General features: G+C 47.5%; 1 protein-coding gene and 2 pseudogenes across 2 annotated transcripts in view; 1 reads left to right on the top strand and 2 right to left on the bottom strand.

Moving 5' to 3' along the window:
* The window catches only part of LOC125508232 (protein PGR), a 31,000-nt gene extending 4,399 nt beyond the window's left edge, over positions 1 to 26,601 (bottom strand). The window contains exons 1-3 of one of the 2 annotated variants that reach the window (XM_087525788.1): positions 26,162 to 26,601; positions 21,437 to 21,659; positions 10,465 to 10,572 (exon numbers count right to left, since the gene is read on the bottom strand). In XM_087525788.1, the coding sequence (XP_087381914.1) occupies positions 10,465 to 10,572; positions 21,437 to 21,659; positions 26,162 to 26,427 (597 nt within the window). In that variant the 5' untranslated portion in view covers positions 26,428 to 26,601. Of the gene's footprint in view, positions 1 to 10,464; positions 10,714 to 21,436; positions 21,660 to 26,161 lie in introns of both variants that reach the window. The other variant, XM_048672857.2, reaches the window with a different exon arrangement.
* On the top strand, positions 5,133 to 6,493 carry LOC147970851 (uncharacterized; annotated as a pseudogene).
* On the bottom strand, positions 17,009 to 21,430 carry LOC147970850 (uncharacterized; annotated as a pseudogene).
* Positions 26,602 to 27,456: the final 855 nt, after the last annotated feature.

Genomic DNA, 27,456 nt, shown 5'->3' with positions numbered 1-27,456 from the left:
TATGAATGATAGCATCATACCGGGAGTGAATGAGCCACAACACTTAGTGAGTGAGGTAGTTGACACGGCACGTGAGGCCACTATGATTTCTAATGACTTACCCTCTACTCGAAGTGTATTTTCTTCTTTGGTGCTAGGTCTCCTACCCGATTAAGATAGGACTGCATCAGGGGTCAGCTTTGAGCCCTTATCTTTTTGCATTGGTGATGGATGAGGTCACAAGGGATATACAAGGAGATATCCCATGGTGTATGCTCTTTGCGGATGATGTGGTGCTAGTTGACGATAGTCGGACGGGGGTAAATAGGAAGTTAGAGTTATGGAGACAAACCTTAGAATCGAAAGGGTTTAGGCTTAGTAGAACTAAAACCGAGTACATGATGTGCGGTTTCAATACTACTAGGTGTGAGGAGGAGGTTAGCCTTGATGGCCAGGTGGTACCTTAGAAGGACACCTTTCGGTATTTGGGGTCAATGCTGCAGGAGGATGGGGGTATTGATGAAGATGTGAACCATCGAATCAAAGCCGGATGGATGAAGTGGCGCCAAGCTTCTGGCATTCTCTGTGACAAGAGAGTGCCACAAAAGCTAAAAGGCAAGTTCTACAGGACGGCGGTTCGACCCGCAATGTTGTATGGCGCTGAGTGTTGGCCGACTAAAAGGCGACATGTTCAACAGTTAGGTGTGGCGGAGATGCGTATGTTGAGATGGATGTGTGGCCACACGAGGAAGGATCGAGTCCGGAATGATAATATACGAGATAGAGTTGGGGTAGCACCAATTGAAGAGAAGCTTGTCCAACATCGTCTGAGATGGTTTGGGCATATTCAACGCAGGCCTCCAGAAGCTCCGGTGCATAGTGGACGGCTAAAGCGTGCGGAGAATGTCAAGAGAGGGCGGGGTAGACCGAATTTGACATGGGAGGAGTCCATTAAGAGAGACCTGAAGGATTGGAGTATCACCAAAGAGCTAGCTATGGACAGGGGTGCGTGGAAGCTTGCTATCCATGTGCCAGAGTCATGAGTTGGTTGCAAGATCTTATGGGTTTCACCTCTAGCCTACCCCAACTTGTTTGGGACTAAAGGCTTTGTTGTTGTTGTTTTGTTGTTGTTGTGGTGCTAGGTCTCCTACATGACGACATGCCTATCCTCGACGAGTACATACCCCCAAGGGAGACGACGATGGCCATGGTGGACGATGATGCACCCCCCACATGGTTCCATCAAGATGAAGATGACCACGACTTGGTCTTCGACACCTCACTTACAACACATGAGCGACGCTTCAAAGGTAACATAGGTGATGGTGCTTCTCTTGTCCCACCAGTGGACTATTTTACGAATGATTGCTTGCATGATGTTAACATACCTATTCCCATGCTTCATACTAGTGCAACTTCTTCATGTCATGACTTACCAATTTTTGATGAATATGATGATGAGCATGTTGAATTGCCTAGTTGTGATGCTATGCTCCATAGGATATCATGTGAAAATTCTTTTGGTCACGTCATGTTCGACAACTCTTTAAACTTGTCATATGCTATGAGTGAGATCTCCCATATTGCATCATTTGAACCTCAACATAGTAGCTATGCATGCCCCATTAAAATAAATCTCATTTGCACCCATGGCATAGATGACGAGATGATGGTCATTGGCTTTTGTTTTTCATGTGATGATATTGCCATGCTTCCTTTACATGATTTGCGCAATTCATCTACTATGCCATGTCATGATTACATTGTTCCAAATATGCTTTCTTTTGGATGTTGTCAATATTCTTCATGTGATGTTTATACAAATGCTCATGAGGAGACCTTTATAATTTCCTCATATATATTAAGAGATTTTGATACATCCTATCCTTTGAATGCTTCCATAATTGCTTGCACCATACGCATTCCATAAATAACAATGCTTTACATATTTCTCATGATGTATTACACAATTTGAGTCTCCATTATGCTATACATAACAACAAACCTCTCATGATGGATAACATGTTTCTATATCACGCATCTCATTTATTTGAGCGGATATTTTGTGCTAGCCAACACAAGCACGTGCGCATCATGATGGATGATGTGTACATCTACCACGCACACACAAATTTTCCTTTGTCTTTGTCTTTGTCTTGTGTAGATACTCATGTATACGCGTCAACCTCTCAATCCCAAGAGTTGACGAAACGAGCTCTTGAGAGCAACGATGCTTTGGGATCCCGTGGACTATTCTTACCACCGTCCTCTTCGCGCAACGACTTCGCGCATTCCTTTTACTTGGCTCTTACACGGCTATGGGCTATTTACCATTTGTCACGTTATGCCCATTTTCTCGTGTTCACTTTGCATGCTATGCCTCTTTATATGATTTTGCCATGCAATTGTGACCCTTGCATGCATTTACCCATGATTAACCATTATACTACTTCTATGTGTATTTGCATGCTTGGTGAAGATCCTTATTGCTATTGCCATGTCTATCATGTGCCTCGTGCTATTGATGCTTGTTGTGTTGGGAGAGTCATGATGTCCCATTGCTATTTACATATGGCCTCTCACCAATACATTGATGATATTTTGCTCATATCTTGCTTTCATGCTTGTGCTATGTCATGTGAATTATTCATGCACACTATTTGCACCCATTACATGCTTGCCATGATTCCTTCTAGTATGTTGCATCTTCGCACCACTAGCTTGCTTGACTTGATCACTATGATTACTTACTTTGTCGCATCACCCATGTTCCACTATTACTCGCTTTCTTGGGTTGATGACATATATGTTCGTGCCTCTCACATGATATATCTTGTTCATTGTCGCTTGCCTTCAATTGTTGCATCTATGCTCGTTGATATTGAAGACTTGGACATATACTTGTGATGCATGCTTGTTTACTTGAGCCTATTGTCTTTGGTTGTAGTCGCATCTTATGCTTTCATACCATGCCACATATTGTCCTTTCTCATGATAAGCATGATGAAAACACTTGTTGGGTATCTCACCATTCGAATGATAAGTGTTGTATTTGCACTAACTTCATTTGTTTTTCCGAGTGTTTGTCATGTTCTTTCATTTTGAAGGATTCACAAGGTGGCACCGTCATGAAACACCTTGGTCATGTGAAGGCGTACATGATGCACAACACCAACATTTTCGACATCCTCATAAAGGTGAACTCATTCCCTTTGAGCCATCCTCAAATACGCATATTGGATGGGTCACTCTTTCATTGTTGTCTCCTTCTTGTCTACATGATACATCTCGCGAACGGAGGAGCGACATTGGAGATTGGCTCGATGGACCTTCAAGTTGAGGAGCGCTCGGACTTATTGGATGCACCTTCGAACCTCCACTCATGCCACGACATTGAGCATTGGTACACCAACACCTCCATATTTGTTGATTGTGCTCACACATGTCATGCTCGATGGACATATCATACACATGACAAATTTGCATCTTATGCATGGATTGACTCATATTATGATTACCTTGTTGCATCTTGTCTTTCTATGAAATCCATGATATATGAGCTTGTGCATTTCCTTAGCAAATTTGTTGTGATATACCTTGATGGCATATTTATACATCATGATCTTATTGCCTATCATCAATTGCATGATCACATCACATTGAGCATCCATCACCATATTCATGCTATTGATAAACCGTCTCATTATGACATCATTTTGCACCGTGGTTGCATTGATCATATTCGCAACACATTTGTGTGCATAATGAATGTTTTTGCTCCCATGGATGCTTTGCATACCATTCCATATCTTTTGGATAAGCTTCATGCACCTTTTCATGATCAATCTTGTCGCACGGACTCATTCTTACATGATGGACACTTTGTGTGCGCTAACCATTGTATTTTCGAGTGTCGTTTGTATTTGCTCTTTTTGCATGTGTACCACTCCGGAGACACCTTGGAGTACTTGGATTGCACCATGTCTTCCACTTCGTCCAACTACAAGTCCGTCCAGGACAACCGTTTTCATGGTGATGAGGTTTTCGATCCGAGGTCGGATCTTTCCCAAGGAAGGGGAGATGATGCGAAGCATCCTATAATCATCCCCATGTACACTCAAGCATACGCCTTTGGACCTAAGGTGAACTCGCTCCTTTCCGAATCTTCCCTTTCCGCAGGTAAGACATGGATGCTACTTCAAGCGCGGACCATGTGCATACTCAGGTACACCCGAGGAGACCATGGAGAGCCCAAGGACCAAGGCCAAGCGTGCGCGGAAGCGAAGGAAGGAGAAGGAAGAAGAGCCAGCTGCTACAGCGGCCGAACATCCGGCCCCAGCCCGGACATCCGGCCCTTGCCCCGAAAATCCGGCATCGGCTATCCAGAGAACACCGAAAAGGACCAGCGCAGCCCGGACATCCGGCACCTTGCCCCGGACATCCGGCTCCTCCCGAAGCCCCGAACATCCGGCCCCTTCGCCCGGAAACCTGGCCCCTCCATCACTGAATGCATCGGGAACCGACCCCGCCAGCCGAACATCCGGCCCGTCGCGAAGCCCTGGACATCCGGCCCCAGCCCGGACATCCGGCGCCTGTCTGTGCACAGTGAACGGGCCAAGGGCCCATGTATCCCCCCTCTCACTTACCCCTTCGTGGGCTAACACTATATATAGACCCCCTCCTCCTCCTAGTTAGGGTTAGCATTGGTTTAGCTCATTTAGAGATAGAGCTTTGCTCATCCATACAGATCTACTCCTTGAGAGAGACCGCGGCCCCTCTTCGGAGAAGATCCACGTTGGATTCAAGACCTCCTCACGGAGAAGACCCCCCATCAAGACCTCCTCACGGAGAAGAACCGGTTACCCTTTGTATCGTCCCGTGTTGACTTTGGATCGTGTGACCTCTATGTGTACTCGGATCTAGCATATGTGTGATCGTTCTTATTGGTTTGAGTGATTCTCTCGTGTTTCCCCTCGTGTTTGTTAGAGTTATAATATAAGTCATGTACCCCTTTGTATTTATCTCGTTGTATGAGGGGTTTCCTGCATATGTTCCACACCTGTACATGTATATATATATCGGCCTATGGCCTCATGGTAATACAAGTTGCTTATTCCTAACATGGTATTAGAGCTAGGTCAATTTTTTGCATGCTGCAACTCGTGCTTTTGATCCGTCTGTTCAATCGAAGCAATCCGCTCGATCTCCTCTCCATCTCTCGATCGAAGCAGGGGGCTCGTCCGCAGGAGCCCCCGATTTCCTCTCCAGCCGGCCGCTAGCAGGGAGCTCGTCCCGCCGGCGCCCAGGGAGCTCGGCTGCCGGCCCGTCCCGCTCGGGCGTCACCCAGCTGGGCGTTTTCCAGCCGCCCGTCCCGCCGGCGCCCAGGGACTGGCCCGTCCCGCTCGGGCGTCACCCAGCCGCCCGTCCCGCAGGGCTCGTCCCGCAGGCGCCCAGGGCGTCAGATCGGCCCAGGGGGCTCGTCCTGCCGGCGCCCTTGATCTCCTCTCCAGCCGGCTTCCGCTGCTCCCGTAGCAGCGCCTGATTCCGATCCGGTCGTTCTCGTCGGATCTAAAAAAAAAATGTCTGCTGCATCGGGTTATGTTGCTGTCCCTCGCTGTCCGGTGATCTTTGATGGTACTAACTACACCGAGTTCACTGGCTTCATGCGCATTCACATGCATGGCATCCGTCTTTGGGGTGTTCTTTCTGGCGAGGTCTGCTGTCCGCCACGTCCAGTTCCTCCGGTGGCCCCTACCCCGCCAACTCCATCGGTTCTTCCTACGGATGCTAATCAGGCCGCCAAGGATGCGGCTAAGGTTGCTGATGAGGCTGCTGATCGTGCTTATGATGAGAGGGTTTTGGCTTATGAGGAGGCTCTTCAGTTGTATCATGGTGCTCTGTCTGCTTACACCCAGTGGCTTGATGATGATGCTCGTGCTGCAGCTGTTCTCACTGCTAGTGTTCTGCCTCAGTTTGCTTATGAATTTCTGGGTCTTTCTACTGTCTTTGAGATGTGGACCCGTCTTCGTGAGCGCTATCAGCCCTCTGGTGATGCCTTATACCTCTCTGTGATCCGTCAGGAGCATGCTCTTCAGCAGGGTGACTCTACTGTTGATGACTTCTATGCACAGAGTTCTGCTATCTGGCGTCAGCTTGATTCTCTCCGTAGTGCTGGGTGTCGTACCTGCCCCTGTTGCCAGGCTGTCCAGGCCAATTTGGAGTTTCATCGCGTCTATGAGTTCTTGTCTCGGCTCCGTAAGGAGTTTGAGCGCCGGCGTGCTCAGTTGTTTGCTCGTGGCCGTATTTCTCTCATGGAGGCGCTTTCTGAGATTCGTGCAGAGGAGACTCGCTTACGTGGTGCTGGTTTGCTGGAGGTTCCCTCTGTGCTTGCTACTCGTGCTCCTCCGCCACCTGCTCCATCGACCACTTCTCGCTCGAGTGCTCCGCCGCTCTTGCCCACTCTTTCTGGAGGCTCAGGTCGCCCCCGTCCACACTGCGCCTATTGCAACAATGATGGTCATCTTGAGTCTCAGTGCTACACGAAGAAGAAACATCTGCGCAAGGCTCGATCATCATCTTCAGGGACTTCGTCGTCTACCTCGACAGCTTCAGCCATTGCTTTGACTGAGCAGGATATTCTGAGACTTAAGCGTCTGCTCGCGGCTTCAGGTTCTTCCTCGACGGGTACTGCCGGTTCTATGACTGATGCTTCCCGCACTGAGCAATCACCCTCTACACAGTCAGGTACATCCCCATGGGTTCTGGACTCTGGAGCTTCTTTTCATATGTCTTCTCATTCCTCCACTTTGTCCTCTCTTCGATCACTGGATTCTCCTATTCATGTCTTCACTGCTGATGGTACTCCACTTTCTGTTGCTAGTAGAGGCAATCTTACTACTCCTTATTCTGTTCCTGATGTTGCTCATGTTCCTCGACTTACCATGAATTTGTTTTCTGCTGGTCAACTTACGGATTCTGGTTGTCGCGTCATCCTCGACGTTGACTCTTGTTCTGTCCAGGACTGTCACACGCACACTCTGGTTGGGGCTGGCCCTCGCCGCCGTGATTCTCAGGGTCTTTGGGAGTTGGACTGGCTTCATGTTCCTTCTGCTGCCACCACCATCGCCAGTTCTTCCGCTTCTGTTGCCTCCGTCACTGGTTCCTTCCAGCAGTGGCATCATCGACTTGGTCATCTGTGTGGTTCTCGGTTGTCTTCTTTAGTTCGTCGAGGCCTTCTGGGGTCTGTCTCAGGAGATGTCTCTTTAGAGTGTCAGGGTTGTCGTCTTGGCAAGCAGATTCAGTTACCATATTCACATAGTGAGTCAGTGTCTAAGCGTCCTTTCGATTTAGTCCATTCTGATGTATGGGGTCCGGCCCCTTTCGCTTCGAAAGGTGGTCATAAATACTATATTATTTTCATCGATGATTTCTCTCGTTACACATGGCTTTATTTCATGACTTCTCGTTCTGAGGTGTTGTCTATTTATAAGCGTTTTGCTGCCATGGTTTATACTCAGTTCTCTTCACCCATTCGTGTTTTTCGTGCTGACTCTGCTGGCGAGTATATCTCTAAGATGTTGCGTGGTGTTCTTGCTGAGCACGGGACTCTCTCTCAATTCTCTTGTCCTGGTGCTCATGCTCAGAATGGTGTGGCTGAGCGAAAGCATCGACATCTTCTTGAGACGGCTCGTGCATTGATGATTGCTGCCTCTCTCCCGCCTCATTTTTGGGCTGAGGCCGTCTCCACATCCACCTATCTTATCAATATACAGCCTTCCGCTGCTCTACAGGGTGGTATTCCTTTCGAGCGACTTTTTGATCGTTCTCCCGATTATTCGATGCTTCGCTTGTTTGGTTGTGTTTGCTATGTTCTTCTTGCCCCTCGCGAACGCACCAAACTGACTGCTCAGTCTGTTGAGTGTGTTTTCTTAGGCTACAGTGATGAGCATAAGGGCTATCGTTGTTGGGATCCTATTGGTCGTCGGATGCGTATCTCTCGAGATGTGACTTTTGAAGAGTCTCGTCCCTTCTACCCACGCCCATCTTCCTCGACTTTTTCAGTGCAGGATATCTCTTTCCTCACTTTTCCTGACTCACCTATCACCCCCGCCGACACTATACCTCTCCGTTCCACTTCCTCTCCTTCTCCACATCTCGTTGACTTGCAGCCACCATCCTCCCCGGTCTCCTCGCCTAGCATGTCACCAGGTTCTCCACCTTCATCTCCGGTGACTTCCTCTCCCAGTTTGTCACCGGATTCTACACCTTCATCTCCGGTGACTTCTTCGTCGTCACCCCCTGATTCTACCTTGCCGATTCCTCCTATTATTCCATCTCTTCCTCAACATTACACTCGTCGCCCACGACCAGTCGATGCCTCTGTGGATGGGTCGTCATCTTCCTCTCAGCCTACTTATGGCTTGCGTTCTCGTCCTCGTCCGCCTGTTGATCGCTTTGGATTTCCCACCGCTGGTGCTGCTGTTCTTGAGCCGACTTCTTACCGTCAGGCTGTTGTTCATCTTGAATGGCAGTTTGCGATGGCAGAGGAGATTGCTGCTCTTGAACGCACTGGTACTTGGGATCTTGTTTCTCTTCCTCCCGGAGTCCGTCCGATCACTTGTAAGTGGGTCTACAAGGTTAAGACTCGCTCCGATGGTTCTCTTGAGCGTCACAAAGCTCGTCTTGTGGCTCGTGGTTTTCAGCAGGAGCATGGTCGTGATTATGACGAGACTTTTGCTCCTGTGGCTCATATGACCACTGTTCGTACCCTTCTTGCCGTTGCCTCTGCACGCCACTGGTCTATATCTCAGCTTGATGTTAAGAATGCCTTTCTTAATGGTGAGCTGCGTGAGGAGGTGTACATGCAGCCACCACCTGGGTATTCTGTTCCTGATGGCATGGTATGTCGTCTTCGTCGCTCTCTTTATGGCCTTAAGCAAGCCCCCCGCGCCTGGTTTGAGCGCTTTGCCTCTGTGATCACTGCTGCTGGTTTTTTAGCAAGTGCTCATGATCCCGCATTGTTTATTCACCTTTCTCCTCGTGGTCGGACTCTTCTTCTTCTTTATGTTGATGACATGATCATCATGGGGGATGACCCCGAGTATATTGCCTTTGTAAAGGCCCGTCTTAGTGAGCAGTTTCTTATGTCTGATCTTGGACCTCTTCGCTACTTTCTTGGGATTGAAGTCTCTTCTACTTCTGATGGCTTTTTTATATCCCAGGAAAAGTATATCCAGGATCTTCTTGCTCGTGCTGCTCTTACTGACGAGCGCGTTGTTGAGACTCCTATGGAGCTCAATGTTCACCTCCGTGCTACTGATGGTGATCCTCTCCCTGATCCGACGCGTTATCGTCATCTTGTTGGCAGTCTTGTCTATCTAGCTGTCACTCGTCCGGACATCTCTTATCCGGTTCATATTCTGAGTCAGTTTGTCTCTGCCCCCACCTCGGTTCACTATAGTCATCTCCTTCGTGTTCTTCGATATCTTCGAGGCACGATCTCTCACCGTCTATTCTTTCCTCGCTCCAGTTCTTTACAGCTCCAGGCCTATTCGGATGCTACGTGGGCTAGTGATCCTTTCGATCGCTGTTCACTTTCTGCTTGCTGTGTTTTTCTTGGTGGTTCTCTCATTGCCTGGAAGACGAAGAAACAGCTTGCAGTTTCCCGTTCGAGTGCCGAGGCTGAGTTGCGAGCAATGGCTCTTTTGACGGCAGAGGTGACTTGGTTACGGTGGTTACTTCAGGATTTTGGTGTTTCTGTCACTACACCGACTCGGCATCTATCTGACAGTACAGGTGCTATCAGCATTGCACGCGATCCTGTGAAGCATGAGCTCACCAAGCATATTGGTGTTGATGCTTTCTATGTGCGCGCTGCTGTGCAGGATCAGGTTATTGCTCTTCAGTATGTGCCTTCCGAGTTACCGTTGGCGGATTTCCTGACAAAGGCTCAGACTAGAGCACAACATGGCTTTTATCTCTCCAAACTCAGTGTTGTTCATCCACCATGAGTTTGAGGGGGGGTGTTAGAGTTATAATATAAGTCATGTACCCCTTTGTATTTATCTCGTTGTATGAGGGGTTTCCTGCATATGTTCCACACCTGTACATGTATATATATATCGGCCTATGGCCTCATGGTAATACAAGTTGCTTATTCCTAACAGTGTTCTTCGTGTTCTTCGCGGGATCCGCTCCTTTCGTGAAAGATCGGCCATCTAGAGTTTCACCCTACATCACAGGGATTAGATCTTTACTAGTTTATTCTCATCTGTTTCATAATTCTTATGTAGTACATGGTGTCCCTTTTATAGCGAAGCCTCGACTTGATGCCTAAAAATAGAATCAAACTTTCCTAACAAACCATATCTTGATCTTTCTAACTGTACCGATCACTTCCTAACTAAATAATTATCTCTAATGAGCTAAGGTATGAGATCCCCGCCTCTGACAGATTCCAACCTAAGATGTCATGGAAATATTTACCTTGTTCCGAACACTGCAGTATCCGCTGAACTGAAGTGTGGCACCCAGCAATGAATCAATTAGACTCCCAAGCAAACCAGCAGCAGCAGAGATAGGTATTACTAGGAGCTGTTGAAACAACATATCAAAAGAACATTCAGCTGTCATCAGTCCAACAGCAACAAAAGTCAGACCAATGGTTAGACCACCTGCTGTGGCAGCAAGAAGTCCTTGTAAGGTCACTCCACCATTTGTACCTTTCCTGACAGGCTTATACATGATACAAGGAATTATCAGCTCACACATAAAAGCAGTAAAGCACACAAAAACTATCAACTTTTATAGGAAATATTCAAATGAAACAAAGATGAAACAGTAAATACTTTGGGATCTGCATGTATGAGATGATGCAAAAGATGATTGGTTGACCCACAATATGAACCTTCTAGATATTCGCAAACAACTTGTGCTTGTTTGTTTGTATGCGGGGAGGCCATCGTCTTAATGAATACAGCCCATGCGGGTATTCCATCTACAAGTTGTATTTCATATTGTTGACATACTACTGCACTTGTGGAGCTTCCACTCTTAACTCGTAAGTAAACGACGTCGATTGATTAGGTACATTGGTATCGTTGTTTGACTCTGCGACACCAAAGGCATGTCATACAGAAAATCTTGCGCAGCTGCTGCCTTTAGGTGTAGGCACACCTTGATTGTTGCGAGTGAACTGCCACTTCCATGCGAAGGGACGTTTTTCTTCCCAGTGATAATGCAGGCAGTAACTCCGCCTATGTTTTCTCAACATAGCCGGTCCCAAGCCCGGTAAAGGAGGAAGGTTGTGATAGGCTTGGCGAGCCAACGTAAAAACTCAGCCACTCTTATGGAGATGAAACCCAAAAGATTTTCATTGGGGCGTAACCCTCTCAGCAACGAGCCACACCGGAACCCGGGTGTGGTGTCAAATGGGCAAGGGACGGGCTGTCACCCCCTGGTGGCGTGTTGTATCTTGATCTGGATACGGTGGCAAGTGAGCGAGGATAGGGTCGTCGCTGTTAAGCTTCATTCACTAGCCAACGCAACCAAAAGTCCGAACTGATGGAAAGGGCTAGGCAATCCACATATACACTTCAACACCCCGTCTCACGTGTGACGCGGGAAGTCAACACGTGGATAGACTCAGAGGTATGGCTCAAGAGGCCTATACGCAGACACAAAGGGGGGAACAACAGTTTTTGGATAAATTGCGAAAGCCAGGACTTGAACTCAAGACCATGGGCTCTGATACCATGTTAAGCTTCATGCACAAACCAACGCAATCAGAAGTCCAAACTGATGGAAAGGGCTAGGCAATCCACATATACACTTCAACAGTCGCATCCTTAGTGGCGCGCTACATCGGCGCCCGGATGTAGTGGAAAATAAGCAAGGGTCTTCGCATTTGACTCGACGAGTGCGAAGGGTAAGGAAGCTAGCCGAGCCTAGGAGGATTCGATTAGGTAGCTGGAACGTAGGGTCTCTGACAGGGAAGCTTCAGGAGCTAGTTGATGCAACTGTGAGGAGAGGTGTTGATATCCTTTGCGTCCAAGAAACCAAATGGAGGGTCAGAAGGCGAAGGAGGTGGAGGATACCAGCTTCAAGCTGTGGTACACGGGGACGGCTGCAAACAGAAATGGCGTAGGCATCTTGATCAACAAGAGCCTCAAGTATGGAGTGGTAGACGTCAAGAGACGCGGGGACCGGATTATCCTGGTCAAACTGGTAGTTGGGGACTTAGTTCTCAATGTTATCAGCGTGTATGCCCCGCAAGTAGGCCATAATGAGAACACCAAGAGGGAGTTCTGGGACGGCCTGGAGGACATGGTTAGGAGTGTACCGATTGGCGAGAAACTCTTCATAGGAGGAGACCTCAATGGCCACGTGGGTACATCTAACACAGGTTTTGAAGGGGTGCATGGGGGCTTTGGCTATGGCATCAGGAATCAAGAAGGAGAAGATGCCTTAACCTTTGTTCTAGCCTACAACATGATTGTAGCTAACACCCTCTTTGGAAAGAGAGAATCGCATCTGGTGACTTTTAGTGGTGGCCAACACTCTAGCCAGATTGATTTCATCCTCTCGAGAAGAGAAGATAGGCGTGCGTGCCTGGATTGTATGGTGATACCTGGAGAGAGTGTTGTCCCTTAGCATAAGCTGGTGGTTGCTGACTTCCGCTTTCGGATTCGTGTCCAGTGGGATAAGCATGCCAAAGTCGCTAGAACGAAGTGGTGGAAGCTCAAGGGGGAGGTAGCTCAGGTGTTCAAGGAGAGGGTCATTAAGGAGGGGCCTTGGGAGGAAGGAGGGGTTGCGAACAATGTGTGGATGAAGATGGCGACTTGCATTCGTAAGGTGGCCTTGGAGGAGTTTGGAGTATCCAGGGGAAGGAGAAGCGGAGATAAAGATACCTGGTGGTGGAATGATGATGTCCAGAAGGTGATTAAAGAGAAGAAAGATTGTTTCAGACGCCTATGCCCGGATAGGAGTGCAGACAATATAGAGAAGTACAAGATGGCGAAGAAGACCGCAAAGCGAGCTGTCAGTGAAGGCCGCAAAGATTATTCAGTGCTTCGTTTGTTTGGTTGTGTTCGCTATGTCCTTCTTGCCCCCGGTGAATGCACCGAACCGACCGCTCAGTTTGTTGAGTGTGCCTTCTTAGGACACAGTGATGAGCATAAGGGATATCGTTGTTGGGATCCTATTGGTCATCAAATGCGTATTTATTAGGATGTGACTTTTGATGAGTCTCGCCCCTTTTACCTGCGCCCATCTTCCTCGAACTTTTCGATAGAGGATATCTCTTTCCTCACTTTTCCCAACACGTGTATCGCTCCTATCGAGCCCTGGTCCACTCGTCCACTGCTCCTGCTCCTCCGACGGTTGTAGATCTGACGCCGTCATCTCCTATGTATTTTCTCCGTTCTATAAGGGGTTTTTGGCATATTTTACCGCACATGTGCATATATATACTGGCCTATGACCACCTGAAAATACAAGTTGCATATTTCCTAACAAGTGGCATGTGCTTAAAAAGGCCAAGGAGACATTGGGGCCACTTTACACGAAGAAGAGTGAATTTAGGGCCGAGTTCCACGAGATGGTGAAACCACATGCTTACTATAGATGAGTTTGAGGAAGGTTGGCGGATATTGCTGGATAAGTATGTTACGGATATGCAACTTGTATTATTAGGAGGCCAAAGCCAATATATATATACATACATGAGGATGCCAAAAGGCTACAAGAGGATGCCAATAGACTAGAATGCAAAAGGCCAAAAGACAATATTAATATAACTCTAACACCCCCCCCCCCAAACTCATGGTGGATCCACAACATTGAGTTTGGAGAGGTGAATTGCGCTCTAGTCTGAGCCTTCGTGAAGAAGTCCGCGAGCTGTAACTCAGAAGGCACGTACTGAAGAGCAACAACATGATCCTGCACAGCGGCGCGCACATAAGAAGCATCAACACCAATGTGTTTGGTAAGCTCATGCTTCACAGGGTCCCGTGCAATACTGATAGCACCTGTGTTGTCCGACAGGAGGGTGGTAGGTGTAGTAACAGAAACACCAAAATCCTCCAGTAACCATCGTAACCAAGTCACCTCTGCTGTCAAAAGAGCCATAGCTCGTAACTTGGCCTCTGCACTCGAACAAGAAACTACAGTCTGTTTCTTCGTCTTCCAGGAAATGAGGGAACCACCAAGAAAGACACAGTAGGCAGAAAGTGAACGGCGATCCGTAGGATCACTAGCCCACGTAGCATCCGAATAGGCCTGGAGCTGGAACGAGCTGGAACGGGGGAAAAAGAGACGATGAGAGATCGTGCCATGAAGATATCGTAGAACACGAAGAAGGTGACTATAATGAACTGAAGTGGGAGCAGAACAAACTGACTCAGAATATGGACAGGATAGGAGATATCCGGACGAGTGACAGCAAGATACACAAGACTCCCAACAAGATGACGATAACGTGCCGGATCAGACAAGGGCACACCATCAGAAGCACGAAGGTGAACATTGAGCTCCATAGGAGTCTCGGTAGTGCGCTCATCACTAAGAACCGCACGAGTAAGAAGATCCTGAATATACTTTTCTTGGGAAATAAAAAAGCCATCAGAGGTGGAGGAAACCTCAATCCCAAGAAAGTAACGAAGAGGACCAAGATCAGACATAAGGAACTGATCATTAAGACGCGCCTTGACAAAGGCAATGTACTCAGAATCGTCGCCAGTGATGATCATGTCATCAACATATAGAAGAAGAAGAAGAGTGCGACCACGAGCAGAAAGGTGGACAAACAACGCTGGATCATGATCACTGGGTGAAAACCCAGTAGCGGTGATCACAGAGGCAAAACGCTCAAACCAAGCGCGAGGGGCTTGCTTAAGGCCATATAGAGAGCGACGAAGACGACAAACCATACCATCGGGAACTGAATACCCAGGTGGTGGCGGCATATAAACTTCCTCACGCAACTCACCATTAAGAAGGGCATTTTTAACATCAAGTTGTGACACACACCAGTGACGAACAGAGGCCACGGCGAGAAGTGTGCGGACAGTGGTCATATGGGCCACAGGAGCAAAAGTCTCATCATAATCACGACCATGCTCCTGCTGAAAGCCACGAGCCACAAGACGAGCTTTATAACGCTCAAGAGAACCATCAGAGCGAGTCTTAATCTTATAAACCCACTTACAAGTGATGGGACGAATACGGGAAGGAAGAGAAACCAGATCCCATGTGTTGTTGCGCTCAAGTGCGGCAATCTCCTCTGCCATCGCAAACTGCCATTCAGGATGAACAACAGCATCACGATAAGAGGTAGGCTCAAGTACAACCGAAAGGCCATATTTGCTAGGAGAATAGCGATCAGGAGGAGGGCAAGGTCGAGCCCGAAGACCATAAGTCGGCTGGGACGAGGAAGACAGTGCACCAGAAATAGATGGCACGTCAGTAGATTCATCCATAACACGTCGACGACGAGTATAATGAAAAGGAAAAGTGGGATGAGAAGGAACCACCGGAGGTGATGGAGATGGAGAAGACATCGGTGATGAAGGTGGGGTGTCATGCAATAAGGAGAAGGAACGATAGGAGAAGACGGTGTCGGATCCGCAATAGTGGGACGAGAAGGAGTAGGAATATGAGGCACGGAGGGAGGTGTATCAGGAAACGTGAGAAAAGAGATATCCTCTACTGAAAAGGTCAAAGAGGATGGTCGTGGATAGAATGGATGAGACTCATCAAAAGTCACATCCCTAGAAATACGCATCCGTTGACTGACAGGATCCCAACACCGATAACCCTTATGATCATTACTGTAGCCCAGAAAAACACACTCGACGGACTGAGCAGTTAGTTTGGTGCGTTCTCGAGGGGCAAGGAGAACATAACAAACACAACCAAACAATCGAAGAGCGGAATAATCAGGATGATGATCAAAAAGACGCTCTAGAGGAATACCTCCCTGTAGAGCAGATGAGGGTTGAATGTTTATGAGATATGTGGTAGTGGAGACAGCCTCAGCCCAGAAATGAGGCGGAAGAGAGGCGGCAATCATCATCGCACGAGCTGTCTCAAGAAGGTGGCAATGCTTGCGCTCAGCCACGCCATTCTGAGAGTGAGCACCGGGACAAGAGAACTGCGCAAGAGTACCCTGCTCAGCAAGAAAACCACGCAACATTTTGGAGATATACTCGCCAGTAGAATCAGCACGAAACACACGAATAGGTGTAGAGAACTGAGTGTGGACCGTGGCGGCAAAACGCTTATAAATAAAGAGAACCTCGCTACGAGAAGACATGAAGTAAAGCCAAGTGTAGCGAGAGAAATCATCTATAAAAATAATATAGTAGCGATGGCCCCCTTTGGAAGAGAAGGGAGCCGGTCCCCACACATCGGAATGAACTAAATCAATAGGGCGTTGAGACACTGACTCACTTGTAGGATAAGGTAACTGAACCTGTTTACCAAGCCTACAACCCTGACACTGCAAAGAGACATCTCCTGAGACAGGCCCCAGAAGACCACGACAAACTAAAGACGATAGCCGAGAACCACAAAGGTGACCAAGGCAATGATGCCACTGCTGGAAGGAGTTGGTAGCAGAAGCGGCAAAGGCAGATGTACTGGCGAGTGTAGTGGCAGCGGAAGGAACATGAAGCCAGTCTAACTCCCAAAGCCCCTGGGAGTCAAGGCGGCCAGGGCCAGCTCCAACCAAAGCCTTCGTGTGACGATCCTGGACAGTGCAAGAATCAACGTCAAGAATGACGCGGCAACCAAAATCAGTAAGCTGACTTGCAGAAAATAAGTTCATGGTAAGGTGAGGAACATAAGAAACATCTGGAACATGAAATGAAGAAGTGGAAAGAATGCCTCGACTAGCAACAGGTAGAGGAGTACCATCAGCAGTAAGAACATTAATAGGAAAATCGAGAGATCTAAGAGAGAACAAGACAGAGGAATCAGAAGACATATGGAATGAAGCTCCAGAATCCAGAACCCATGGGGATGTACCAGACTATGTAGATGGTGGTCGCTCAACACTAGAAGCACCAGTCACAGAGCCTGCAGTACCCGTCGAAGAACCTGAAGCAGCAAGTAGACGCTTAAGCTTCATAATATCATGCTCAGTCAAGGAGACAGTAGACGACGTCGAGGAAGAAGCGCGAGTCCTAGTAGAAGAATTGCGCTCCCTATTACGCATATCACGCTTCTTCTTGAAGCAATCAGATTCGGGGTGACCATCCCTGTTGCAGTACCCACAATGAGTATGAGGACGAGAGCGGCCCTCACGAGTGCGGCTCTCACTACCAGAAGGAGTGGGCAGTAGCGGCGGAGCACTGGAGCGAGAAGGTACTGGTGGAGCAGCAGCTTGAGCAGCAAGCACAGATGGAACTTGAAGCAGACCAGCACCACGGAGGCAAGTCTCCTCAGCACGAAGCTCAGAAAGCACCTCAGAAATAGGAACACGGCCACGAGCAAACAACTGAGCACGTAGAGGCTCAAACTCACCACGGAGCCGCGATAAGAACTCGTAGACGCGCTGAAACTCCAAGTTTGACCTCACAGTCTGGCAACATGGGCAAGTGCCACAAACAGCAGTGCGAAGAGAGTCAAGTTGTCGCCAGATAACAGAACTCTGAGTGTAGAACTCATCAATAGTGGAGTCTCCTTGCTGAAGAGCATGCTTCTGACGGACCACAGGCAAGTAGAGAGCGTCACCGGCTGATACCGCTGGCGAAAATGAGTCCACATCTCAAAGACAGTGCTGAGGCCCATAAACTCGGAAGCAAACTGAGGAAGAACACTGGAAGTGAGGACAGCCGCGGCACGAGCATCATCATCACACCACTGAGTGTAAGCAGCCAGATCATCACGATGGAAAGAGCATCCGAATAATCCAAGACATGCTGGTCATAAGCAGCAGCTGCATCATCAGCGGCAACCCTAGCTGCAGCCCTATCAGCATCAGAAACATCTGTCGCGAGAGCCGGTGGTGCCGGCGGTGGAGTAGGAGCCACGGGAGAGACTGGGCGAGGAGGACAGGGGATCTCACCGGAAAGAACACCCCACAGACTAAGGCCACGCATGTGAATGCGCATAAAGGCAACAAACTCAGCATAGTTAGCTCCATCAAAGATCACCGGGCAGCGAGGGATGGCGACATAGCCGCCCGATGAAGACATGGTGCTCCTTATCTCTTTGTCTCTTTTTTTATCTCTCTCTCTCTCTTTTAAGCAAAGACCACCCGAAGAGCCCACTTCAGGCAAATGAATCAAAACCGATCCAGACCAGGCAGAACCAACAACAGACCACACAGAGGCCACGAACGATGGGCAGCTCGATCCGGAATCACCAGACAGCGCCCGATCTAGAGCAGCGGCCGAAACAGGGCAAGAAAACGGCGAGTGCAGCGGCTAACAGGGCAAGGCAACGGCGAGTGCAGCGGCTGGGAGCGAGTGCAGCGGCTGGCGACCTACGCCAGGAGCCGGCGGCGGCGTCCTGCGACAGGAGCCGGCGGCGGATGAGCGCCGCGGACCCCCCGACCCTGCGTTCCGAGCCGGCGGCGGCGCCCCGCGTCAGAAGCCGGCGGGGGACGTTCCCCGCGACCCCGCGGCCCCGCGTCGCAGCCCAACGGCGGGCGTCCCGCGTCGCAGCCCGGCAGCAGGCGTTCCGCGTCCTCGATCCAGAGGACCAGATGGCGCGGCGCTATCCAGAGAGAAGGTGCGGCTGAGGCGAACTCGATCCAGAAGAGAGCAGCCGGACCAGCAAAGGGCCGGATGGATTGGGGCAGCGGCAGACAGCAGCCGGAGTAGAGAAGGAAATCACGGCGGCGGAGTAGCGGATCAAGCACGAGTTGCGCGTGCTAAAAAAACCTAGGCTCTAATACCATGTTACAGATATGCAACTTGTATCATTAGGAGGCCAAAGCCAACATATATACACATACATGAGGATGCCAAAAGGCTACAAGAGGATGCCAATAGACTAGAATGCAAAAGGCCAAAAGACAATATTAATATAACTCTAACAAAGTACAGGCTCCACGCGCACCCATACATGACACAGTTGTTCAAGATCAGGCACAAGTGGATACTACTGGATAAGTACAAGGCGAAGGATTGAGTAAGAGGACCATGCTCTACCTTCTGCCATCGCGGAAGGGCGCAAGAGAACTACTTGTCCGGATAGAGGTGATGTACTCAATCACCCTCACAAGCCTCAAGGTGTAAGAATTGTGCTGTCGAGGGGCACTGAAGGTAACATTGCACTAAGCCGATGGAACTGAAGTTAGCAGATGGGGTGTAGAGACTAATCCACAATCCCCAGTAGGGGTAGTCAAGAGAATTTGTTCCGTATGGAACTAGATCGCGCTGTTGAGAGCTAGATCAGTACTTGTGTGTTCAGAATTGACTACTTTGTTGCAAACCTTTTGTATTCTAATCTCATTCGACTTTTTTTGCAGGTGCAATTTCATTTGACTTATGTGATCTGTTACTGATGTGTTTTCTTTTAGAGCAGGCTCACATAATTATAAATTAAAACTCACTGTGGAGCATTATGCAGTTGGAGAGGTACAGGCAGTACTGGGTACAGGGTAGTGAAAATTAGTAATCTGTGAGATGATAACCTGATGATGAGGCGTGTGCATGAACTCTGATTGTGTTGGTAACTTCTTTTTGTGGAACGCTCAGGATTTTTTTAATTCAGCTGCCAACATATTACAATCGTTTTGGATGCCTTTCCACTGATGGGAGGCGGGGAGGCTCAAGTAAATGAGAGAACAGCATGTTTCATCAAACAGGTGGACAAATAGACTGAGCTGCATTCAAGTTTGGTTGTTTGCCATGTGTCTTACGGAGTCATGAAAGGTTCAAGCTGGTTTGAGTTTTTGAAATTCAAAATGCAAGAGCTGGAATGGGCTAGGCTTGTGTACATAAGCACAGAGATGTGGGGCTGTGTATTTCTAGACTACCAGTACTAGTGGTGATCTTCTCGGAGCTAAGGACGGGCATAAGCGGTTGTGGTGGTCGCTAGATGGAGCTCGTTGACACTGTAGGCAATGGCTGTGGGGTGACAGGCCTGAGAGTCAACACCGCTATTGTAAGTAGCATAAGTGAGATTAGTAGATTCATGATGGTTTCTGCTTCCATGTTGGTTGCACTTTGCATAACTTGTGCCAGTTTGTGTGCTAAACATCTTGAAAATTTGGGCGATGCAGGGCATGGCGTCTTCAGTAGCAGAGGTTGGCCTGGAGGATAGGGTTGCTGCTGCATCTGTTCTGTCTTCAGGATCACTTCAGGTCTGGGATAAATCAATTATCTCTTTGAGCTGTACTTTAGTGGAGATGAAATCATACACGATTCATGCTGTGTATGTTTCTTTGGCTGCAGGTCTCCTCTGAACGATTGTGCTGGGATAAAGCTGCAAATGGTGGGGACTTGTTTTAACCGGTGAGGAAGGAGATGAATCTTGAAGGGGAAGGCTGGTCGGTGCGGCTATGGCATGCAATAAATGGGCCGGGGTAACGATCACCGCTGGTACAGAATCGAGAGGGTGCTGGCCCATAACGTTAGAAGATATCAGAGCCGGTCGAGCTGTGCCTGACGACGTCACATTGATTACTGGACCGATGTGGGCCATGGTACCAAAAAATTGATAAAATACTAATCATTATACAGCGTCCTATACGTTGGCAAATGCGAATCTAGGAGCAACTGGGCGAGCGAGAAAAGTATCTGAGCTCGGGCTCATATTAGCACTTTCAGCCAGCTTGTACCTATTAGGGAGAGGTGGGAGCGCCACTTGGGAGCATTTTCCTCACACACTAATCGTTTGATTCTATATCTAGAGCAGGCTCACATAATTATAAATTAAAACTCAATCTACATTCACACATTGCACATAGTTTGCATATCAGTCTACGAGCATCTCTATGGTCATTCACAATGTTAAGCATATTTCAAGCTTGCTCAAACAGAATTCATCGTGGGATCCAATAGTTGCATGAATAATGCAAAAACAACCCTACACCACATGTAGTTTGGTCAAATCATTTTTTTTCCTGTTTCTTGGCTTGATGCCCAAAACAATTTGGTCATGAACAAGGCATTACCAAGAAGTACAACTTCAGTTTCATGGAAACCCAAAGGTGTTGTGTTTCTACAGTCAAATTTTATGTCAACAAATGGATGGCAGGTTTGACAAAGAAGAATTAAGACGGGCTGCAACAGGTAGCCTGGTCTATTAGGCTAACCAAATGTACCTGTAACAAATGGGCAGAGACCAGAGAGATGGAAAGAACTGTTCTGCTTCCTAGATTTCAATCTCTAGGTACTTTATCCCAGTAAACTCCATGCGAGGGGAACAAACCCCCACCACCCTAGTGATTGTATTAAGATGGAAGAAACTATAATAATATCTCAACCATGAAAGGGGCACATACCTTCAGGGTAGTGACAAGCCTTGGTTGTTCATCACTAAGCACACCGATTTCAGATGACCAAGTGTCTCCATTGCAGCAGCAATAATGGCCAATAATAGCACCTATTATACCAGTTATAACCTTTGAACCATTTGAGTCCAAGCATTGATCTTGACCCCCAGTCATTATCGCCAATAGGATAACCAAAACAGTTGCTATTGCACTATTTGCAAGAACTTGGATCCTTCAAGAATTAAGAAATAAACGAATAATAAGATGCGGGAAGAATATAAAGTATTGTGATGCTGTCGGCAAAGCAATGTGACCTATTTACAAAAGAGAAAAGCTGATTGCCAAAGAGAAATTCCACAAAATTCGTTAACTTCTACCAAATATAATATGACAAATTGATATGTATAATAAGTTAGGGTTTTTTCATCAAGCACATCTGATTCTCACAAAGAACATTGCCAAAACAAATTAACTAACTCATAATGTATTTTCACCGAAGCAATGGAAAGTCTAACAGTTTTGGGAACCATCCTCTAGTTTAAATTAGTGTATTTTCGTGGAATTGGGATTGTGCTTCTACTGCCATAGTGCATGCATGCTGACAAAAGTATATAATTGTGACTCTGAGCATAAACATTTAAACGATGGCCTCTTAGCCCCGCATTGGTACTTGGAAATTTTCAGTTTAATTAGGCCATTGACGTCTCAACTGTATCCAATGAAATTCATGTGTTCCAAACAGACCCTTATGAATTCGTTTACTAAATGACTTCTGAATCTTTGAAACTGGCTTCCAAACAGCCATAGACTTGGGCTAGCTATTGCCATTTCGTGCAAGTTTGACTACATTGCGTCAGTACTGTGTTCTGTACTTGTGTTATAACTGAAAGTGCAACCTTTTCTATATGACCTAGTTATATAGCTAACGAAGAATTCAATCTACATTTCTCGATCGATTCCTCTCTGCCTTGGTTACATCCAACAAATCACTTATTTCCCCCTTTAACTTATGAGAATTTTCAGGGATTGCCATGCCAACTCCCCCCTTGAATCGCTGAATTAATCCTGTAACCATTCCTCCTCAACAGCATTAACTGGACGCATATAACAAAACAGAGTGGGAGAGAAAATCATGGGGTAGTAACACCTTAATCGCATGTGCCCCTAAAATTGTACTCTTTGTGGCGAACTATCCATATTTAGCTTCCATTTTTATGCATCTTAGCCATTGAAATGAACTAGTGACGGAATGATAGTTGAATCTGTACCAACTTGACCCCGTTTTAAACATGACAGCATTGTAGGTGAAGAAAAGTGTAACACAATAAAATTTAAATTCTATTGATTTATTATTTTGGAGTGTTTCCCGTTTGTTTGTGAACTTGGTTTGGTGTTAATGCCTTGGTGACTACTGTTTCAACTCTTGAACTCATTCTCCTTTCCTTCCAAGGATTAAATCTTTCGATCTTTCCCTCGGGTTATCCACCTTTGGATGCAATCACCCTTGACTTTTCCGCAGAAGAACTTGTTATTCCAAAACCCTAGATCTACCATCCCAAAACAACCAATATCCATAATGTTTGAAAAATTCAACAAAATTCCCAAGAGACCCCTCTCCACCATACACCCCCATTCCACAAAAAATACGTCTTGCCCTAGTGCAATTATATGGAATGGAAATTATTGTTATAAAAATAACTTTTGACTAGGGGGCATCCTTAGTATGATTGTAAGTAAAGTTAGCGAGGGTTCATTCATACGATAACTTTATGGCGAAGGTCGTTGTACACGAACAAAAACAACACAACGGTGTTTTTTGAATAGGTTCAGTTGCCTTGACGGAGCGTGGCCTAGTCCTATGTTAGGAAAGCCTCTGGTGGTGTTGGACGGTTGCGGTCTTTGAGTCGTAACACGAGTACACGACTCCTCGAAACCCCCTCCCAAATTCCTGACCAAGGTCGGTTCAAGTCATAACACGACTCTCTTGGACTCGACTCTAAAGCGGCTTGGGACTATTGAAAGGTCTAAGAACAATAGTGCCCTCCCCTTGAGTAAAGTGAGCGTGAATGAGTACATGCCCATGGGGGGGCCTTATAATGGTAAGGGTGCTTTGACAAATGGCCAAGGTGGTGGTAGGTAGGAGGGGTAGGATGGTAAGTCTAGGTCCATGAGTCCAGGAAAACTAGTCAAAAGTGGGGGTGTCCATAGTCCATGATGCACAACTCCACTTTATCCAAGCATGAATGGGCCTTTGGCTAATTGGGCCTCATTTAGGCTTAGGATCCTTTGCTTGTTGCCTTCACTGTTGACTTTGGCCTTTTATTCTGCTTTCTCCTTTGACGTGTTGACCATGGCATTTTGCTTGGACTTTTGTTGACTAGCTTCGGCCTTGGTTGACTGAGTTGGACTTTTTTAAACCACCTTGGACCTTGTTGACTGTCTTGGACTTTTGTTGACTAGCCATGCAGGACTAGTGGGACCCTCGTGTAGGATTAATTATTGTCCATCTACAGAAACTAATTCCATCTCTATTCCATTTGGCCATTAACTTTAAACCCAATTTATTGGACTCTGAAAATGTGATGATCCGCGCTCTGGACTGAGAGGAAAACATTTTTTCCAATGCAGTCCAAGTTTCTGCCGCAGTGGGGATTGACGCCACTTGCGTGAGAATTTCCTTTGTGAGGGGAGTTGAGGAGGAATCCAAGGATCTGATGGGCTTGGGCACGGCATCGGGCATATTCAGGATTTATCATCTGGACCGTTCCTTGATCGGTCGACGAGATCGTCCTTGCCGGTGCCGGGAGGGAACCATCCCATCGGTCAGGGCGCCACGGATTGGGGGAAGCACTTGTGCTTTCCATAGCACGTAATTGTCGCTAGTAAGTTTTTCCGAGACTAAGGTTGAGGATGGGGAGGGTGGTGGAGGAGGAAGCAGCAGCCATGAAAGGAGCTTGATGTGCTATGGAAGGAAAGCTTTGATACCATGTGAAATACTCGAGGGAGCTGAATAGCGATAGTCTTTTGGCATAAAACGTATGTGATGCGGAGCATCCTATGGACATCACCATGTCAAGAGTTCGTTCGGCAAGTGACACGTGCGACATCTACTTCACATACATAAAGGTGAAGCATCTCCTTTACACGTGCTCACTTGACCCTTTCGAGGATGGTATACTTGACACTCCTCTCGTGTGCATACATAGGTATTGTCGAAACTTCGCTGATGACAAGGAGGAGTGCAGGCACCAAGGAACAACTACACCATCCGCTAGGGAAGCTTGGAAGCGGAGACGGAAGAAGACGGAGCTGCGAAGCTACAGCCACCAGATGTCCAACGCAACCACACTCAGCCACCAGGAAGCCAACAGCTGACGGACGCTACAGCGGCCGGACAACCGACGGCACGCCGAACGCCCGACAAGTTCCAGCGACCAGACATCCGGTCTCCACCAGAAATCCGGTACCACATGTCCAGAGGCAAATTGACGGAAGACCGACGCGCTCCAGACGTCCGGGCCCTCCTGAGCCACCGGACGTCTGACAACTACCGGAAATCCGGCGCCGCTACACCCGAGAAGGATCAGCGGACATCCGACGCGTGTCGGGCGTCCGAACCGTCCCGAGCCACCGGTCATCCGGCACCTCCCTGTGTGCAGCCGGAGGCCTTGGCCTTGTATCTCTCTCCCACTTAACCCTTCATGGCTTAGACTATAAATAGACCTTCCCCTCCTCATTTCTAGGGGTAGCTAAGAATAGAACTACACATTAGAGCTTAGCTCATGTATCTCCCCTTGTCGGATTCCTCCTAGGAGAAGATCCATGTGGATTCAAGACCTCTTCGGAGAAGATCCCTCAACTGGATATCAAGACCCCATCTAGGGAAGGATCTATCTAGATCATCAAGACCTCATCTCCTTTGGATTTGGGATGAACCCTACCTTGTATCTTGTCTCCCTTTGATTGTTCATGTACCTTGTGGATCTTGTGTGTTCGTTGTCTAGTGGATGTGTGATTGGATTTGTTCTTGAGTGTTCCTCTTGTGATCTCTCCCCGTTTTCCCCTCGTGCTCTTCGTGTTCCCCCTTGAACCCACCTCCAATTTGTGAACATCGGGACAAATCGGGGCAGTTTGGCCCGTGCCCTACAACAGTATGCCTTCCTGGTAGGGACATATTCGTGTTTACAGCAATAGATTGGAATACAAAATGGATGGATTACATTGATGAGGGGAAGAGATACTCCTAGAGGATTCTAAACTGTTCCAGTACAAACCCTTATAGATATTGGGTCGGTTACAGGTGAACACCAAAGGCCTGTGACATGCAAACCATGGCTTAGCCCCACTATAGCTTCAAATAGCTGCTAGCCGAGCCACCACTAAATGGCATAGCCCGCTATTTAAAACATTGGGAACAACTAACCACTTATTCAAGTAGGAGGAAGAGAACTTGAGAACTCAGATGCAAAGGTTGTGTCAACAGTTCAGGCAAATCCTAAGTCATTTCGTACTGTTAGGACACGATGTGTTAAGCTACTACGTTTATACAGAGAGAAAATACTGAATGCCTAACTCTATCAAGAACACTGAATACCTGTCTTGCTACATTGTTCACTATTGGTTTAGTTTGTGTAGCAATTTTTCAGCACAAAAAGTGCACCCGTGTAACATGTGAAAGCTAAAATGAGAATAACTCAGCTCAGAAACGTAACCAAACACGGAGATGCCCATTACCAGTTGCGCTGGCCACCCTCCTTGAAATCCTCCTCAACGCGCCGCTTGCGGTCCTCGCCGATCTTGGTCACCTTGGACGAGGTGAAGAAGAAAGCCAGCAGCAGCGCACCGTACCTATAGCCGCAGGCAAGGTGGAGCGCCATCACGGCGAACCCAGCAGCTCCGCCGGAGGCGTCCAGCGAACGCCGCCGGACGGCACGCGCCGCGATCAAGGCGGCCAGGGCGACACCGAAGGCCGAGCGGACGGCGAGCGAGGCGGTGGCCATGTCGGCCAGGCTCAGCAGCGGTCTGGGATGTGAGAGGCGCGCGGATTTGGGGGCTGTTTGGATGGCAGCAAGCAGGCGCCCCACCAAAAATATTGGCGTTGACCGGCGGGGTTGGAGTGCATTTGGAACTTTGGATGGCAGCCAATTTGTTTGGTTCCGTGGTCCGAGCCAACTTTTTGGTAGCCCCTTCGGCCTCTTTTAACAGGAAGGGATTGCGGAGGCTCCGGGAGGAGGGGATTTTAGGGATTTGATAAATTCTTCTCTTTCATCCAAAACCTCTCCAGCTACACATCTCTTCAAATAAAACGTTGTTTGACATGAAGGGATTGCCATATTGAATTAAAAGAAAATGATGTAGAACAGTCAAAAAAATATCTTGCAACAATTCTTCACATCAACAACATAATTTACTTGACTTGGAATCAATATATCATCACAGGATTGTGTAGTCACATCACAAAAAAATAATTATGCTTAAGTATACTGGATAACAAAATACATAAGCATACTGAGGTATTTGTGCAACAGAAAAACATCACTTCTATTCTGCAACGATTGCTGGAAGAGGATACATGACAAGAGCACAAATTCGAACCACAAGACAGCAGTAGGGCTGACACAAAAGCAACTTATGAGACTCTCAAACGGATGATTTAGAGGGGCTCTGCAAATGTCCCATTCTCCCTCTGCTCGTTCCACTTCTTAACCTGATTCAGTGAGACTAAAAAAAAGATGATGATACTGAAGAAAACAAAGTGATATAAAACTAGAAGTTCCATGAATTTGCAAAGGAGTTGCTTTTGAACTTTAGAGAGGTGATAGATATGGTCCGGCACGCAAACATCATTGAAATATTGAGGCATAGATGAACTGCTCGGCGTGAAGTGTAAATTCTTGCTACCCATACTAAAAAGAGATCATGGTGTTAGAGTTGTATTAGTGATGTCTTTTGACCTTTTGCATTCAGTCTCTTGACATTCTCTTGTAGCTTTTTGGCATTCTTACGTATATGTATATATGTTTGCTTTG

The sequence above is a fragment of the Triticum urartu genome, chromosome 5A (genome assembly GCF_056163025.1).
Source record: "Triticum urartu cultivar PI428250 chromosome 5A, HENAU_Tu73, whole genome shotgun sequence".
Lineage (NCBI taxonomy): Eukaryota > Viridiplantae > Streptophyta > Magnoliopsida > Poales > Poaceae > Triticum > Triticum urartu.
Note: the sequence above shows the minus strand (reverse complement) of the source record. Positions and strands in the feature narration are given on the sequence as shown.